Here is a 17,041-nt window from a genome sequence, read left to right as displayed (position 1 = left end):
AAGCCTGGCAAATTTGGCTCCAGAGACCATGCTCATTTGCCATTGTCTACAGAAGGCAGTATTAACCAAGAAAAATAAGATAGCTAAGAAACAATTCCAAAGGAAAAAAGGTAAGATATACCATAGTTTCTGCTTTGAACTTACCCCATTTGTTGGGCAATTCTTAATATAATGTCCAGGTTTACCACAACGGAAACACGTGTAAGATGGAGGTGGTGGACCTAGAGGTTTCTTCATGTAACTAAAAGGGGGAAAAAAAATTACATGTATACGAGGACTTCGCAAAAATAGTGCTTTTGATTGGGGGGGAAAACCCACCCCAAAAGTTCCTATTAGTATAAAATATTTAGGAAACTTACTTGATTGGGTCGTATTCATGGCCAGATTGCGACATCATTGCTTTAATTTTATCTTCTTCAGAAGCATTGGCTTCAGCCAGATTGGCAGTCTGTTTAACAGGTAATTATTTGACACACACATTAGAAACACATTTAAGACCACACAGCCAAAGACAACACCACTCATCCTGTAAAGAGCAGTATCTAACTAACCTTGCATAAAAACAGCTATTTACACGTAAAACCTGGAAGAGGCACTTGGGAATTCCTTAGGTAATTACATGATGTTTGGGTGTCCGCAAGGCTGAAGAAAGTCATTCTGGGGGCACTCAAACCTTAGACCCTGTTTGTACCTTACATTAAGACTTGCATACTAATTTTCTACAAGTTAAAGACTGATATTGTTAGAATAGAAACACTTGATGTTTTAAAAATAATTCAAGTGTCAGAGCATTAAGACTATAATTTATACTTACAATGTGGAGGTAGGGATGGGGGTAGAATGACTGAACATATTATGCAGCAGGTATTAGAAGAAGGCTCTTTAGGTAGTGATGTTAGTTTCAAATCAAGTGCAAAAGATGTGCATTGAGCATTATAATTTTAAATTAAACTCTTCAGGTAAGTTTTATGAATTTCATCTTTGAGGTATGATATACAAGGTCTAGATATAAGCAGGGTCTAAGGGAGTGATTTCTAGTAAGTTGAATCTTCAGGCATTTAGCACTCATATCAGCCATTCATTGGGGGTTGTCTTTACATTCATCCACAAAACAAGCAACCAGTTTTAACATTTTATTGTAATTTTATATACAAAGAATGCTTAACATTAACAGAGCTTAGAACAGCAGCAACATTTACAGAAAACTGGATTACAGATGTTTAACAACTAATTTGTTTGAACCCAAACACTGTTTTACAAATACCTGTAGTTTAAAAAAACAAAACAAAAAAAAACCCAATCCCGCAAACCTCCCCAACTCCTCCCCGCAAAGAAACAATGGTAGGAATAGACCAAAAACTCAAATATGGTCCTTACAGTACATAAGAATAAAAACAGTAAACTATAAACTTCTAAGTGTTAACTCTATACTAAACCACTTTGCATTAGAAAATTGTAAAATAGGATGGCTTTAGTCCACTTTATGTTTTAGAATAATCAATTTTAACGCTTACTTTTCCCAGACAGGAGCTTAAAAAGCAATTTGTTACTAGGACATTTTGTCGGGATACAGTCTAGGGGAAAGGACATAACAAAGCCAAGGACAAGATAGGGACAGCACTAATGGAAAACCCATCTTTTCATTAATCTTGGTTGCTAAATTTGGTTTCACATTTCTGATAGCAGGGAAAAAGGATTTTTGGAAAACTGGACAGCTTCCTTCTTGGCCCTCAAAAGTCTGCCTATTTTTTTTTTAAAGGCACAATTTGCAAGCTAAATGTATTGCTTTAAAAAGTAATCCATCACTAGTGCTTTCCCAAACAGAAGATACACATTGTTGAGCAGAAAATGCAGCAATCTTATCGCAAAACATTGCATATACAGTGATTCAGGAGGTAACAATTTGCCCCTCTGCCAAACATACACATTGGTATATTCCTGCAAACAGCTTTACACACTTACACAATTCATGTAGTCTGTGTTCAAACAAATTAGGTTGTTCAAAACTTTTTCTAATGCAGACAGACTACAAGTCTATAGCATAAAGAAACAACTGTATCACATTTAAAATATTGACCTTCATGGGATCAAGTCAAATATTCAAGAAATAACCATGCAATCGTCCGTGTAAAGGAAATCTTCTGTTTTGGCTGCTTAAAAAAGGTCCACATAATTTATAGCCAAAAGCAGGAAATTCCTCCAGAACCTTGTTAGTTTCCAATGTATAATTAAACAAAACGTATGAGGGAAAAAAAAATTAAGTGTAGCTTCAAGTGTTTCTTCTGTCTTGAAGATGAACAATACTCCAATACGCTGAGGCTGACAAAGTATTCCCCTATCTTCTCAAAACAGCAACTACTCTTTACAGGATAGTAATAATATGTACAATGCTTTTGCAAAATATATCCTCCCCCAACCCCTCTTAAAAAACCGTTCCACATAAAAAAATATGATGTTAGAAAAAAACTTATATTTTCAAGAATATATATATACCTTTGTAAGCTGGGCCAGAGAAATAGACGCGGAAGAGTCATCAATCTGTTCACAAAAAATTAAACACACATTCAAGTTCCAAACTGAAAACATCTTAAAGTGATCATTTAGCCCCTATTGACTTAATGTTGAAATATTGGGCATTTTCTTAGTTTTCTAAAGAATGTTAAGCTTGAAAATGTAGCTCAGCCTGCTTCATTCTTCTCTAGATATTTCACACAGTTATAAAAGGCTAGCAGTTGGAAGGGAGGAAAAAGGGGCTCAATTAAAATGAAAAAATGGGGAAAAATATCACACAGAAAATCTGTTCAGAGTGTTAAGCCCCATGTCTCTCTATGGTCTCTAAATTTGACAATACTCAAGACAATGTACACTGGAAGAGAGAATAAGAAATCTAATTTTCCTGCAAGGCCATTATACAACATTGTAAAAACAAACAGCTCTTTAAGGGCTTAGGTAATTGCTTTAATACATAACAGCTCCCATATAATTGCTACTTCTTTAATTTTTGAAAACATACACTTCAGTCTGAGTGAAGCTTGTTTATTCTCTCATACAGAGAGTAAGAATAGCTTCTTGTCAAAGAAACCACAACTTTATAAGGGCAAAGATGTTAAGTCAAAAAAAGGGAAAACAAAAGCACCCTGTGGAGAAGGCCAACAAAGCTATCACTTATTATGGTGGACTCTATTATTTGAAGAAAGTTAATTTAATCACACAGAGCAAGTGTACATATAAAGGATATAAGAAGGCTTTAAAAAATGTATTTTAATGAGTCTTAAGCATTCTGCTCCACTCACTAACTGCCAATTCTCCAACACTGAAGTGGGGGAGATAACTGGGCATATTTGAAGAGGCATCTTTGTGTAAAAGATGTATGAAGTCAGGAGTGAGCCACCTTCATAAACTGTTGTGTGCAAGGAGGAATAAAACATTTATCTTTCAAAATAAAATAAAAATTAAAATGTATTTTAAATTAAACACTAACTTTTGTTCATTTGATCCTCTGAAATGATTTAAATATTAGTTTTTAAAAGAATCTTTAGTAAACAATCCTGAAGATATGCTTTCCCTACAGCTTCCTATGTAGTAAGTGGGTTGCTTATTTAACATGTTGTAACGTCAGAACTCTTCATTTAAAATGGAGAATGTAACAAGATGTCTGGATCAAAGAAAAAAGTCTTCATCAGGTATTCTATGTTCCAGAGAACTAAAAGTTTTAAAATAAAAGCAACATGACTTAAGAGCCCCAAAGAGAAATGTAACCAGTCTCAATATGAAGTTCTTAGCCAATGCCCACACAGCAAATAAATGTAAATAAAAAATAATGTTGGCTAAACATAAGACACATCTCACAAATATCTTAGGGTTTTAAAAGTTAGTTTGATGGATATTACTGGGATGTTTATTCAGACAAAAGTTTCTTTGCTCCACATTAAGGAACTGACTATAAAAGAGTTCATGATGCACTAATCCCACATCCTAATGCATTTTAACATAATTTGCCAGTGGGTTATCATTTTTGTCCAGCTTTAAAGTATTTTTTTCCTTTAAGAACTAATCTCAAGTGGTAAGTAGAAAAAAAACTCTAAATAATACATACTCTCTTTTTATCTAAAGTAAGTTCTGACCTACTCAATCTATTTTAAAGATTTTATATCAACCAGGAATTATTTGATTTTAAGTAACAAGGACTAGACAAATTGCTGTCAACCATCATCTATACTACATTTCTCACGAATAAAATAAACAGCCTTTAAAAATAGCCCATTACTATCTAGAATAGAATACAAATACTGATGATTTCCTTGGAAAGAAAACAATTATATTAACTTTCTTACCACTGGAACTAAAAACTTAACAAAAAAAAAAGTCTTCCCACCCCTAACACTTAAGATACAGTATCCTTTTTGTTTTTATGCTGGGCTTTTGTGTGCTTTTAAGCTTTCCGCCAACTTAGTATTATATATTCATTGACTTTGAAGTGGTTTTAGATACGCAACTGCACTTAAATCACCTTTTTACCAAATAATCACTATTGCCCCTAAATACCTTATAGTCCACAAAAAAGTCAAGTTTACCTCAAATTTAGAAAAGCAAACAAATGTTTTCTATATATAGCAAGGTATTAAGAAACGAGCAAAAAATGTTGACAAAGAATGGTTTAAAAATGATTAGGAATCTGTATTACTAAACATCAATAAAAATAGTGACTCTTGGTAAGATACTAATGGTAAAAAAAAAAAACTGCCACTTTAAAGTCCTCACAAAACTGACTGATGCAGATTGTTGACATTAAAATTAACCCACCTACCTAATTAGGGGTCTTGTTTTGGGGAGCAAGGATCTAAAATCTTTTATGCTAATTATACTTGCTTTTTGAAGTTAAAGGATCCTATGAAATGCAACTCTGATATTTAGTTAGCAAGAAGAACATCCAGCTTTGGGGTATCAACATGGACGGATGACTAAAAACAAGACTGGGGAATATGGAAACAGTCATCCATCCGTGATTAGCGTTCGCTTCCATTACCAAAACTATATATTCACTTTACTAATCAGGATAAGAAAAATTTGGCTTAGCGCCTCTATTTACTTTGCTTTTGTGAATGTGTACAATCCACGTGATTCTAAATCTCCTAAGATGGGCACTAATTATGCTTGATGAATAAATATATTCTCATCCTAAATGCCAGCAAATGCACCCCAAGCAAATAAATGATGGGGACAACAGGGTATCTAATATCTCTATTTCAATAATTCTACCTAAAAATTAAAGCCACTTTTAAAGTATTAAAAAAAAGAAAAGAAAAGAAAAGAGAAACCTAAATAAGCTTAAATAAACTGCTTCTTATAAATGTAATACAGACATGCCGGAACACACAAGGCTAAAAGAATGTTAACTTTATTTATGAACATGTGATTTGTGTTTATACACATGCTAATAAACAAAAAGGAAATAACTGTTTTCAAGAAATAAAACTTCATCTGAATTAGTTTAAATACTATATAAACTGTACTTTATACAAAATGTGTTACATTAACTACTACAGTCACCAGGATAGTCAATCTAATTTACGCTAGCATTTGGATACATAAAAATCAGTTTTAAACCAATCACCAGCAAAACATAAGCTTGGACAGTTTTTACAGCATTATGCTTAAAAAAAAAAAAAAAACAAAAAAACAAAAAAAACAAAAACAAAAAAAACAAAAAAAACCCATATCCAAAAAGAGGGAAAAAACCCCAAACACTAAGACTTTTGACCTTAGAATCACTGTATTTAGTTCCACAAGAACTAAAGGCCATATAACTCTAAAGAACAAGTCCAATGTTCAGATATTCTATTTTATCATGTTTAAGATCCAATGATCCAAGATTAGTGAAATGCCTCATATACAAAGAGCAATAGTATTTAAAAAGTATATAATGTGAAATAGCAAGCAATACCCTTGAATTCTAAATGAAGATTTTAGACATCTTGCATTGTGTACAATATCAAGCCTGGGCATTAAAATGTTTAGAGAACCATTACATTTACAGAACCCAATTATGATAGACCTGTGTTATGAAACAGATGTTTCACCCCACAACTTAGGAATGCTGCTTTTTACTTAAGAGCTCAAAGTTAAAATGATATCACAAATTAAGTTAATCTGTGATTACAAAAATTAAGCTTAACTTTCTTCAAACCAGTTATCCTGGTTAAGGGGAGTTACCTCTGATAAGCTACAGCTTTCAATAGCCTACAATTAACGCAGCATTTTAGTATCTCATGAAAAAGAGGGAAATATTTTAATTTGGACATCTGCACTAACTAGATAGAAGTAGAAGATCTCATTCAACTTTGAAAACAATATAATAAATTTATATAAACTGAAAATCACTAAGACATTTATATATTCATAGGGGGCCCCAGTTTCAGGTATCACTTTATAGTACAGATGTAAACAAAAGAAGGAGCTCAAAATGCCAAATAAAGCACGACTAAATAATAAAGCTGCATCAATGGTCTCTGGAAAGCTCTTTTCTATGATGTGTTTGAACTTGGAGAAAGCATCAAACTTCAATATAAGCTTTGCATGTTGCTAATGCATTTTTGGAAGCCATAAATCAGGCAGGAAAAAAAAAAAACTAACAAAAACTAAGTGATACAACGTGAAAATGGCAAAATATACACTCCAAACATTTTTTATTGCAAGAAACAAAAAGCACACAACAGCCTGTACATACATACAAAATACTAACTATAGACAGACAAATGTAGAACATGTCATCATGTTCATTAGTGTAAAACCTAAACGATCTAAAAAGGATCATACATTAACTGTACAACACAGTGTCATACAGGGAGAATGCTATCATATTTAATATGAAACAGTGTTACGGGCACAAATTACCCATTTCTACAAAATAAGTGTGCAAATGATGCCACATATATCCATATTCAACTGAGCTGTCATCAAAATACATTTTATTTACAATATGTACTATGATCAGTTGGATATTAAGTTCTAAAATGATTTACTTCACTGCTACATTATAAAGGTAAAAGCAATGTGTAGAAAAAGTGTGAGATTGTGTTTTTACATACTGCTTTTGTAGTTGCCATCGCTGGTTCAGTTCGACTTCTAAAAAACAAAATAAAAACCAAAATTAACAGCTATTTATGAATTTTTGTGCTAATAAATTTTAACATATTATCTTCAATAATACATTTTTAGGAACATAATTTTCCTTTGGTATAAATATTTAACAACAGCCAATTTCTGAATGAATTACTCTGATTAATCTTTACCACCTTTGAACAGTTTTAAGATAGATTTGTGGTTTGGAAACAATTCCATACTAGGGAATACGAAAATAGGTATACCGTGCCACTTAAAACAAATGTTTTCTGAAAGGTAGTATAGGGATTTTAGGTTTAGAAATGTGGTTTATTCTTAATACACTGAAAAATTAAAATACATAATTTCCCAGTTTCTGAATAGGTAAATTTTCACATATCAGGAAGACCACTGTTGTTAACATCTGTAATTTGGATCCCTGAGAAATTGCTGTGCTCCCAAAACTAATTTTCCAATCTGGAAGGCCAGGCTGATACCTATTTTCATTTTTCAAATGCCTTGAAACAACAATCAAGAATTGAACAAGAGGTCAAGGTAAGAGAATCACTTGAGCCCAGGAGTTTGAGACTAGCCTGGGCTGTAACATAGTAACCCCATCTCTTAAAAAAAGAAAAAAAAAAAAACTGAACAAAAATTCTCACTCCCAGAAAAACACATATTTTAGTTAAAAGAACTGACTTAAATGGCTGTGTAGAACTGGAAAATTTGGTGTTTAAAAAACACACACGTAAACCCCAAAAGAAATTACTTTAATCGACACAGGAACGGGGAAGGAGTTGAATTGCTAGATACACCTTTTAATGCTTCAAGTTTAACGTATCTTGACTATACAGAAATTTTAGCATCTAACAGTTTATAGGTTTGTGTATAATTTGGAATTTGAAAAAAAAAAAGCTGAGCTTTGATTTTCTAGTTATTTGCTCAAAAAAAAAAAAAAAAAAACCAGATGCATTTTATGAGGCAAATTTATTACAAACAGAATCCTATATATTGTAAATTAACATAGTATTCTGTGTAAGAGGCAACTTATTTTGCCATGTACTTCAAGTAATTCTTTTCTTAAGAGTTTCTATCAAAAAATCTACAGAAATGATGTTTGCCATTTTTTAAAAAGCACTTGGTAAATTAAAGTAAAACTTCACACTAGATTGTAGGAATTAATTATCCCCATAAATTTGTAATTCTTAGGCTGGGTGCGGTTGCTCACACCTGTAATCTTAGTACTTTGGGAGGCCAAGGCCAGTGTATCACCTGAAGTCAGGAGTTTGAAACCAGCCGGGCCAACATGGTGAAACCTAGTCTCTACTAAAAACACAAAAATTAGCCGGGCTTGGTGGTGGACACCTGTAATCCTGGCTACTTGGGAGGCTGAGGCAGGAGAACTGCTTGAGCCTGGAGGCTACGGTGAGCCAAGATTGCGCCACTGCACTCCAGCCTGGGCAACAGAGTGAGACTCCCTCTCAGGGAAAACAACAACAACAACAAAAAAAACCTAATATAATTCTTCTATAGTTCTTAGAATCATTTAAAGATAAGAACACACACCATTAAAAGTTCACTTGGCAATTACAACAAGGAGAGTACTCGGCTTTTTAAAGCTGTTACTATACAGAAGATACTGCACAAAAGGACTTCTAAATGTTAAGATATGGAATGTAACTTTACAACAAACTAATGAGAAAAATCTTAGAATACTTGCCCACATGAGGTAAAGCTCCAAGAAATGACTTTATTTTTACCTTAATTTCAAGAACACTTTCCATTTCCTAGCACTGGCAAATTCTAGAATTTTTCATTGACTCAAAACAATTTATTCCATTTCAAACAAAACTACCTAATCCTAAGTGAAAATCACTACTCTTTAAATAACCTATGTTGCTGCCCTTTTCACATATTATATTTCTGCTATCACTATTGATACGGCAAGAAAGCAGAGAAAGTTAAGGATATAAGGTTTTAATCCTGTCCCAGGTTAGTGACCATCAGCTCTGGACTAGTTGTGAGACTGCTCTCTTCCTACTCCAATAATGTGCATTTACCATGTGCCAGACACTATTTAATTCTTACAACCCTCTAGGGTTAAGTACTCACATCCCTATTTTATTTTTGAGGAATCTGAGGCACAGAGACTTACCCAAGGTCCAAAGTCACACAACTGGTATGAAGCAGTAAATGGAGTCAAATCTAAGCCTGATTTCAGTGCCTATGATTATAAATCCTATATACTTTATGCCTCTCAGCCAAAGCCCCTTATTGATAAAGAGTAAATGTTAGCATTGCTGAATACTCTTGATGCTGTCAAAATATTGAGGACCAATGTCTACCATACTAAATTTTTGTGATGAAGAAAACCGAAGGAACACGCTCAAAAAAAAACCAGTCAAAGAAAGGCACAGAAATAATCTGAATATCACTTTCTTGTCTTTGTAAATGACAAGACATTTACATTACTTTGCACTGCCCAAATGGAGAAAAAATTTTTCCTAATAATGGCCATTCTCACCACAGGCTAAGTCAATTTAACTGGGGGAGGATATAAAAAACAAACGAACAAAGAAACCCACTATCCTCACAGTCTTGAGAAAATGTATTCATTAAGGTTAAAGTAGTAAGTTCAGTTCTAAAATAAAGTTTTCTCTCACAAAATTAAAAAACAAACTAAAAAAAGTCTATTTTGAGAAATACACGAGATTTGATACTTACATAACATATGTCTTGCTTGTAGATTTAACACCTCCAATAGGAATTCTTCTAACAATTACAGACGAATTCTTAGGAATCAGAGCATTATCATCAGTATATTCTGTAAATAAAAAGACAGAATCGAATTTCCATTTGGGGATTTGGGTGAGTACCCAAGAATAAGAAAACTTCAAATACAAATTTCATGGGAAATTTAAATATAATAACTAAAAGTTCCTTGCAACTAGATTACTGATATTGTCAGAACAAACATCCAAAGCTGTAAGAGGGCTTCTTTTCAAAGGACAACAAATATCATCAGCAGGTTCTTGGCTCTGGCACCTCTACTTTTGTGGAACTCCAAATCTCAGTAACACTGTCATTCTTTAGTTTAGTCAGAAATGCTGAACATGTGAGCAGAGAAAAAGCTGCTATTTAGAATGAAGATATTCTGTCTCTCCTAGTCCCTAAACATTAGTTGAGTATTACAATCCCTGCACTCACAGAAATTATTACTGAGGAAGACAGACTAAAAATTAAATTATGATGTTATGAATAAAGAGAAAATGGTTTTCGAACAAGGAATGAATAATGGAATACAACTTCAGATAGCATGATGATTCCAAGAAAGTCCCTTGGAGGAACTTCTACTGGATCCTTAAGGACTGAGAACCCAGCCAGATACGGGGAAAAAACTGGTTGAGGACTATTTCAGGCAGAGGATAAGAAAAGCATGTGGGAAAATGACACGAAACAGCTTGAAGAGCCTAAGAAAATAAAAGAGAAGAATGATAGAAAGGTATATACCACACACTGATTTATATTTTGTTTTAAAGTGCAACAGGAAGACACTGAAGGATTTTAAGCAAAGTGATTATTTGCTTTTTGTTAAAGAAAAAAAGACTGCTTGTAGGAACACAAGAGTAGAAACCAGGGAACTAATAATGAGGCTGTTAAACAATCCAGGTAGAGATAATGATGACCTATGTTAGGATGTGACAGAGAGAAATTAAGACAGAATGTTTTCGGGTAGGATTGACAAAGCTTGCTGATGGACCGAATATTGGGGAGATGAAGGAGAAAGAGGAATCAGGCCAGAGGAATCCCTGGGTTCCTGGCTACAGCCACTGGATAAACAGTGATGTCACCTTCTGGGAAAACCAAGAGGGAGATGAATGGATCCTATTTTTATACTCCTTGGGCTATTTGCAATACTTTTATAAGAATGAAATTAAGAAACTGGACCTTAACTATGGTGAAAGAATCTGTAAAACTACCAAAAAGAAAAATTATCTTGAAGATGCAAAAATGTATCCATCTCCTTTAATCACCTAACCAGGCCTTTTTATTGTCATTAAGTTTACTTGCTTCACTTAAAGTTACTCTGCACAAAGTGACTATCTCTGTTCTTCCGATTACTACGCTTACCACATATGTAGGCGTATCCGGCTTTTAATGTATATTAATTTAGTCATAATGCTAATAGTACTCCTTGTTATAAATGAAATTGTTCAGGCAAGGGTTATTTTCTATATACTTCAAATAGAAGGTGGTATCTCACAGGTATTCAATAAGACGTAGGCAATTTCCTAGATTTAGGCATGCCAATGTAGGACTATAATCATTATCTTGGATAGTTCATGATAGTCCCAAATTCCATGAAAGCTTTGATTCAGAAAAACTGAGAGTATGGGGTGACTAGATTTTTTTAAAGTTAATTCTAGAAACAAAACAGTGTCAAACACCTGACAGGAAGTTTCTGAATAGGTAACAACTCAATGCACTCACAAGAGCTTTCCAAGACAGCTTATTAATTTGATTAGCACAGTACTGTGTCAAACTAAAAGGTGCCTCAATGCCCTTCAAAACAGATGTTCTAACTGACTTTTTAAATACCTGAATTACAATGATGATTTCTTACCCCTCAAGGTATCTTTCTAGGGGTATTAAAGTAAAGACACTTAGGAGGTTATTTCATTTAAAATACCTCCTTAACAAGTAGTCTGTTGGCTTCAAAAGACCCTTTGTGCTTGCCAGTTTTTTTGACCCCAGACATGAAAGGCATGAATGAAATGAAAAACAAGATGAATCTGAGAAACGGAGAGTTAGAAATATAGTAAGAGTGGTTTATAAACTTTCATATTCAGCTTCCAAACCTCTCACACTTTAATTTCAGAATGAAGGATGTTTTGTTTTTTAGGGGTCGGTGTGCAGAAAAGTAGAAACGTTTCTCATATATAACAAAGATTACTTGAGATTCATTTTGAAATATAGTCTAGAAACAAGCAGGATTCTTGTCTAAAACACATGGAATTCTGACCCAAGCATTTTAGTCTTATCAAGATTTAAGGGTCCTAGGCCAGGCACAGTGGTTCAAGCCTATAATCCCAGCACTTTGGGAGCAAGGCAGGAGGATCACTTGGGCTCAGGAGACCAGCCTGGGCAACATGGCAAAACCTCCATCTCTACCAAAAAAAATACAATACATTAGCTGGGCATGGTGGTGTGTGGCTGTAGTCCCAGCTACTTGGGAGGCTGAGGTGGGAGGATCACCTGAGTCTGGTAGGTTGAGGCTGCAGTGAGCCGAAATTGTGTCATTATACTCTAGCCTGGGCAACAGAGTGAGGATCTGTCTCGCTCAAAAAAAAAAAAAAAAAAAAAGATTACTCTAGTTTTCTTTAGTAAATATGTTGAGTATCAGTGCGAAAATCAAGTGGCGTTCTACTCAACTGCCTTGTGACATTGGATACTATTCCCCATAAAACTAGTTAAGTAGCTACCATCAATATATCTTTCTCTCTTAATTTGAGGACTGCATAAAAAACAAATTTTCTCCCTCAAAGCTCCCTTTTCTTAACAAACCTAATATCAAAGCTTTCTCCAATAAAGGGCAGCTCACATAAATATAAAAAAGAAAATGTGCTGGGCAAATCACTTCCCTGGCTTTCTGGGTTTGAATTACGTAGCATTTATTTCCTTGACTAGGAAAAAAAAATTGGTTACACAAAGTCACAAAACTCTTAAATTTCTGGACAGGATTCTTTCAACTATAACTTACCTAGTCTAAAGTTGCATTCACATGCCTGTAATCCCAGAACTTTGGGAGACTGAGGTGGGTGATCACTTGAGGCCAAGAGTTCAAGACCAGCCTGGCCAGCAAGGCAAAACCCATCTCTACTAAAAATACAAAAATTAGCTGGGTGTAGTGGCGCACGCCTGTAGTCCCAGCTACTTGGGAGGCTGAGGCATGAGAATAGCTCAAACCAGGAAGGTGGAGGTTGCAGTGAGCTGAAATGGTGGCACTGCACTCCAGCCTGGGTGACAGAGTGAGACTCTGTTACAGGAAAAAAACAAAACAAAAAAAGTTGCATTCAATTGTTCAGTCGAAAAGATGGATAACGCCTAGCCCTAATGATTCAATTGTGTAATACTCCAGTAAAATATGAAACTTGAATATATGACGATAAAAATTAATATCTTAATATCCTTTAATTCCATTCATATTGTCTCTCCTCTCATTCATAAATACTCAATATATCAAGATGGCCCAAACTTCTTATAAACCCATCTGTTCTGTGAAATATGACTGTTATAGTTAAGGGATGCTTGTGAGACACTTAAATAAAGCTATTTCTCAACTGTTCATGACCACCATCAGTTTTTCCTCTCCTTAGTCAGATGATTACACATAGCTCCAATTATCAAATGGTATGATACTTGTTTTTAAAAGGTGGGGAGGCAGACAGTATTTTCACATAATATCATTTGAGCAAATAAAATTCTTCCTTAATATTTTTGAGTCATGATACGCCAGCACCGCTGTTCCTTAATCTAATACAATTATACTTAGGTCTGCATTGTAAATGGAAAACTGGTCTACATGACAAGATTTACTCTACCTAAACTACAGGCTGGAAGTGGGGGACCTCCCATTTCAACTAAAAGAATCCATGTCACACCTTAAGTGTGATAAAAATTCAGTGACTAAAAAAATACCCTAACCTAATTGTCAACTTCACTTCTCATCCCATCAGTAACTTTTAGAACACCGAACTGCTAAAAAACACACATCAGCATTACTGATTTGAGAAAAAGAAACCAAAACAAGTTCAGAGTCAGGAAAGACTGCCTGTCACATTCATCTACTGTTAAGTTCCCAATATTATCAAATACTTTTGAAAAGGAGAAAGAATCTAACGATTCTTATCAGTGGCTTATTTGTACTCTATGGTAGCCACCTATTTTTCATACCTTAGTATCAACAGTCACGTAAAATCTAGCAACTACCACTTAAAAAAAAAATCAGTACTTTTGATCTTCATCGAATTGATAAATCTTAAGAGTAGTCACTAATTCTGAAGCTGACACACAAGAGCGGTGACATCAGAACATTTCAAGATCCAAAAGCAATTCCAACACTGATTAAATCCTCAAAAATACTAAAGTTCAGATCCCTTCTCCACAACACAGGCAAGCAACTCCAAATAAATAAATGTGGGGAGGGAGGAAGGCAGGACGTAAAATTTGCCATCAAACTCCACAATGTTGTTAGGTTGGAGAATTCTTTTTTTTTTTTTTTTTTTGGCTGACTGAACAAACAAGTCTTGCACAGGCTCTCCTTCCCTCTTGATGGAAAATAAGTTAGAAAACGCCCCAAGACAAGCACCCAAAGAGTCTAGATAGCTATCCCCCTCTCCTCCCTCCCTCACTTTAAAAAAACAGCGAAAAGAATAATCAGGCTTCCACGTTTTGGGTTAGCCTGTTACAGATGACCCAAGTATGCAGAAATAAAATAAACCAGAGAAACTCCAAGGCCAGCTGCTGCAACCCTTGGCTATCAATGAAAGCTGTATCCAAAGTACTAGAACGAACAGTCCCACTAGAGACATAATGGCGGTTAGCTTCCTGCCAGGCACCTTCTAACTAGTATCTCTCTCCAGCCAGCAAATATCTTTAAGACCATGCGGCCCTTACCTTCTTTCGTCTGCGCATTGGTGATCTGCAGGTCGCAGTCGGCAGCTTTCAGCTTCTCTCTCCCCATAATCTGCTTCTTTAAGTCGCAGAGGGAGATGTGGAGCCCATCAAAGGTGACGGTATCATAGTTGAGTTTAGAGGAAAATTTATAATGCACACAGGACATGGTGCCAAGGGATTCCTAAGGTTCAGCGAGGAGACGTGGACACTCTCAATATATGTATATTTATAAACTTTAAGAGCAAAATATGTACACACAAAACACTTAAAAGACACCGAAGGACCCTAAAGCCTCAGATTAAATACCCCCCAACCACAAGCAGGGGTTCGTCAGAACAATCATCCAGAGCCCCCCCGATACTCAGAATCACTTCATGGGGGAGGAGGAGGACGAGGACGGGTAAGAGGGGAAATCGAGAATCCGCCAACGGGCACAATGTCACCCGGCTGGGTCCCCCTCGCTCATGCTAAGGGGCCGGCAGAGACGGGGGAATAGACGGTGCAGTCAGTAGCGGTCAGTCCACACGTTAAGAGTCCGAGCGACCCCACGGGGTCAGGGGTCCATAGCGCGGCCGCACCTCCCGGCGGGTCTCTCTCTCCGTGGATTGGGGTGACCCAGGCCCCGGGAGAAGGTTGAGGGGAGAGGGCCTAGGCCCGGAGTCCACGAGCGGCCTCACGCCTCCTCCTGGCTTCCGGACGACCGGCGTCAGCTTCCCCAGGCCCAGGCCCCCACCGCACACAAACCCCTGGCGCCTGCTCCCCGGAGGCCACGAGCGGCCCCGCGGCCTAGGCCGAAAACGCGCGGTCGGCGGAGGAGAGGCCTTCCCGCAGGCCGCCCCCGGCTCCGCCTCCCCCCGCCGCCGCCGCCGCCTCGGACACAAAGCCGGCACAAGGCCTCCGCGAGGCCTCGGAGCACTTCCTCACCACCCCGGGCCCCAGCCGGCGGTCGGGTGGCTTCGGCGGACCCCGGGGACACCGCCGAGGCTCCCTGACGTTTCCTCTCGCCGGATCCTCCGCGCTTCGCTCGCCTTTCGTTTCCGTCGCCTTGAGGCCTGGAACCGGGAGAACACGCCCGCAAGCTGCCGGGCAGCGGCCAGGGCTTCTCCGGCTCCCTTTTTGTGTTGCCCCCTGCCGCTCGGGGGCCCTCACCGAGCGGCGGCGACACTTCCAAGCCAGGCACTATGGCGGACGCGGCCTGGCTTCGGACGAGCGCCCCACTCCGGGGTCTCTTAAGCAGGGATTGCACGGGCGGCGCGCGCGAGGCGGGGCTGGCGTGCGCCGATAGGCGGGCCAAGGGGCGGGGCTGTGACGTCACAAAGCGCACGGCCCGCCCACGTGACCCCGCGCTTTGTGACTCCAGAGCGCGGAAACTGAACGAGCCGAGACAACGGGAGGAACCAACTGCTTCAAAAGGGAGGGGGGTTGTCGCGTCGGGAGGAACGGCTCACAGGGAGGCTCGGTGGGGAGAGCTCGCCTTGCCGGGGCTGCGTGCAGTTTCCACTGCAAAGTGGCTTGCCTAGGGGTGGCCAGCTAACTCCCCCTTCCCCACAGGTCCTGTCAGCTCCCCTAAGCCTCCCAATTTAAGTGAGCATTATGGTTGCTAAGCAGAAAACTATGGTTGCTATGCAAGCGCTCCCTAGCTTCTGCTCCCCTAATAAACTGGCTACCCTATACTCTTCACAAGTGGAAATCGTGGAGCAGCCGTTGCCAAGAACTGACAACAGCCACTAGCACCATACAGATTTATTGAGCTCTTACTATGTGCTAGGCACAGGGCTGATCGCATAATAACATTGCCAGGCTCAGCAGTCACGTTGTCTGGGTTGGATCCCTACCTGTGGGGCTCTAGATTTAACCCCTCTGTGCCTGGGTCTCCTTGGCTGTAAAATGCCATTAAAAATAGTACTTTGTTTACTTGTTTGTTATGGATTAAATAAATCCATAGTCTATGACCATGCCGGTGCATTGACATGGCTTAGTGCACCGAAATATTAATAACTGTGGCTCAATAAATGTCAATTTAACAACAAAAACCCTACGTGGTCAACATGACCATTATTTCCGATTTACAGATGATGGAACTGAAGCTAGCAATCATGTACTTTCTGAATTTGCAGAAGGGAATGCCTACTCAGTGGCGGGGTCCCAATTCCATTCCTAAGCGCAAATGCCAGGAACAGTGACAAGAACCCCCCTCAGTAGATTGGAATTTTCTTCCTTCAGGCATGGGGACGTTATTACATTCAGAAAAAATCATAATATA

At 37.7% G+C, this 17,041-nt stretch overlaps 1 protein-coding gene across 2 annotated transcripts in view; it reads right to left on the bottom strand.

Annotated features, from left to right (window-relative positions):
- Nucleotides 1–15,997, bottom strand: part of RBBP6 (RB binding protein 6, ubiquitin ligase) — a 32,636-nt gene extending 16,639 nt beyond the window's left edge. For both annotated transcript variants that reach the window (XM_010367874.2, XM_010367875.2), the window contains exons 1-6: nucleotides 14,779–15,997; nucleotides 9,826–9,925; nucleotides 7,089–7,125; nucleotides 2,494–2,538; nucleotides 360–448; nucleotides 145–241 (exon numbers count right to left, since the gene is read on the bottom strand). In XM_010367874.2, the coding sequence (XP_010366176.1) occupies nucleotides 145–241; nucleotides 360–448; nucleotides 2,494–2,538; nucleotides 7,089–7,125; nucleotides 9,826–9,925; nucleotides 14,779–14,944 (534 nt within the window). In that variant the 5' untranslated portion in view covers nucleotides 14,945–15,997. The remainder of the gene's footprint in view (nucleotides 1–144; nucleotides 242–359; nucleotides 449–2,493; nucleotides 2,539–7,088; nucleotides 7,126–9,825; nucleotides 9,926–14,778) is intronic.
- Nucleotides 15,998–17,041: the final 1,044 nt, after the last annotated feature.

The sequence above is a fragment of the Rhinopithecus roxellana genome, chromosome 20 (genome assembly GCF_007565055.1).
Source record: "Rhinopithecus roxellana isolate Shanxi Qingling chromosome 20, ASM756505v1, whole genome shotgun sequence".
Lineage (NCBI taxonomy): Eukaryota > Metazoa > Chordata > Mammalia > Primates > Cercopithecidae > Rhinopithecus > Rhinopithecus roxellana.
Note: the sequence above shows the minus strand (reverse complement) of the source record. Positions and strands in the feature narration are given on the sequence as shown.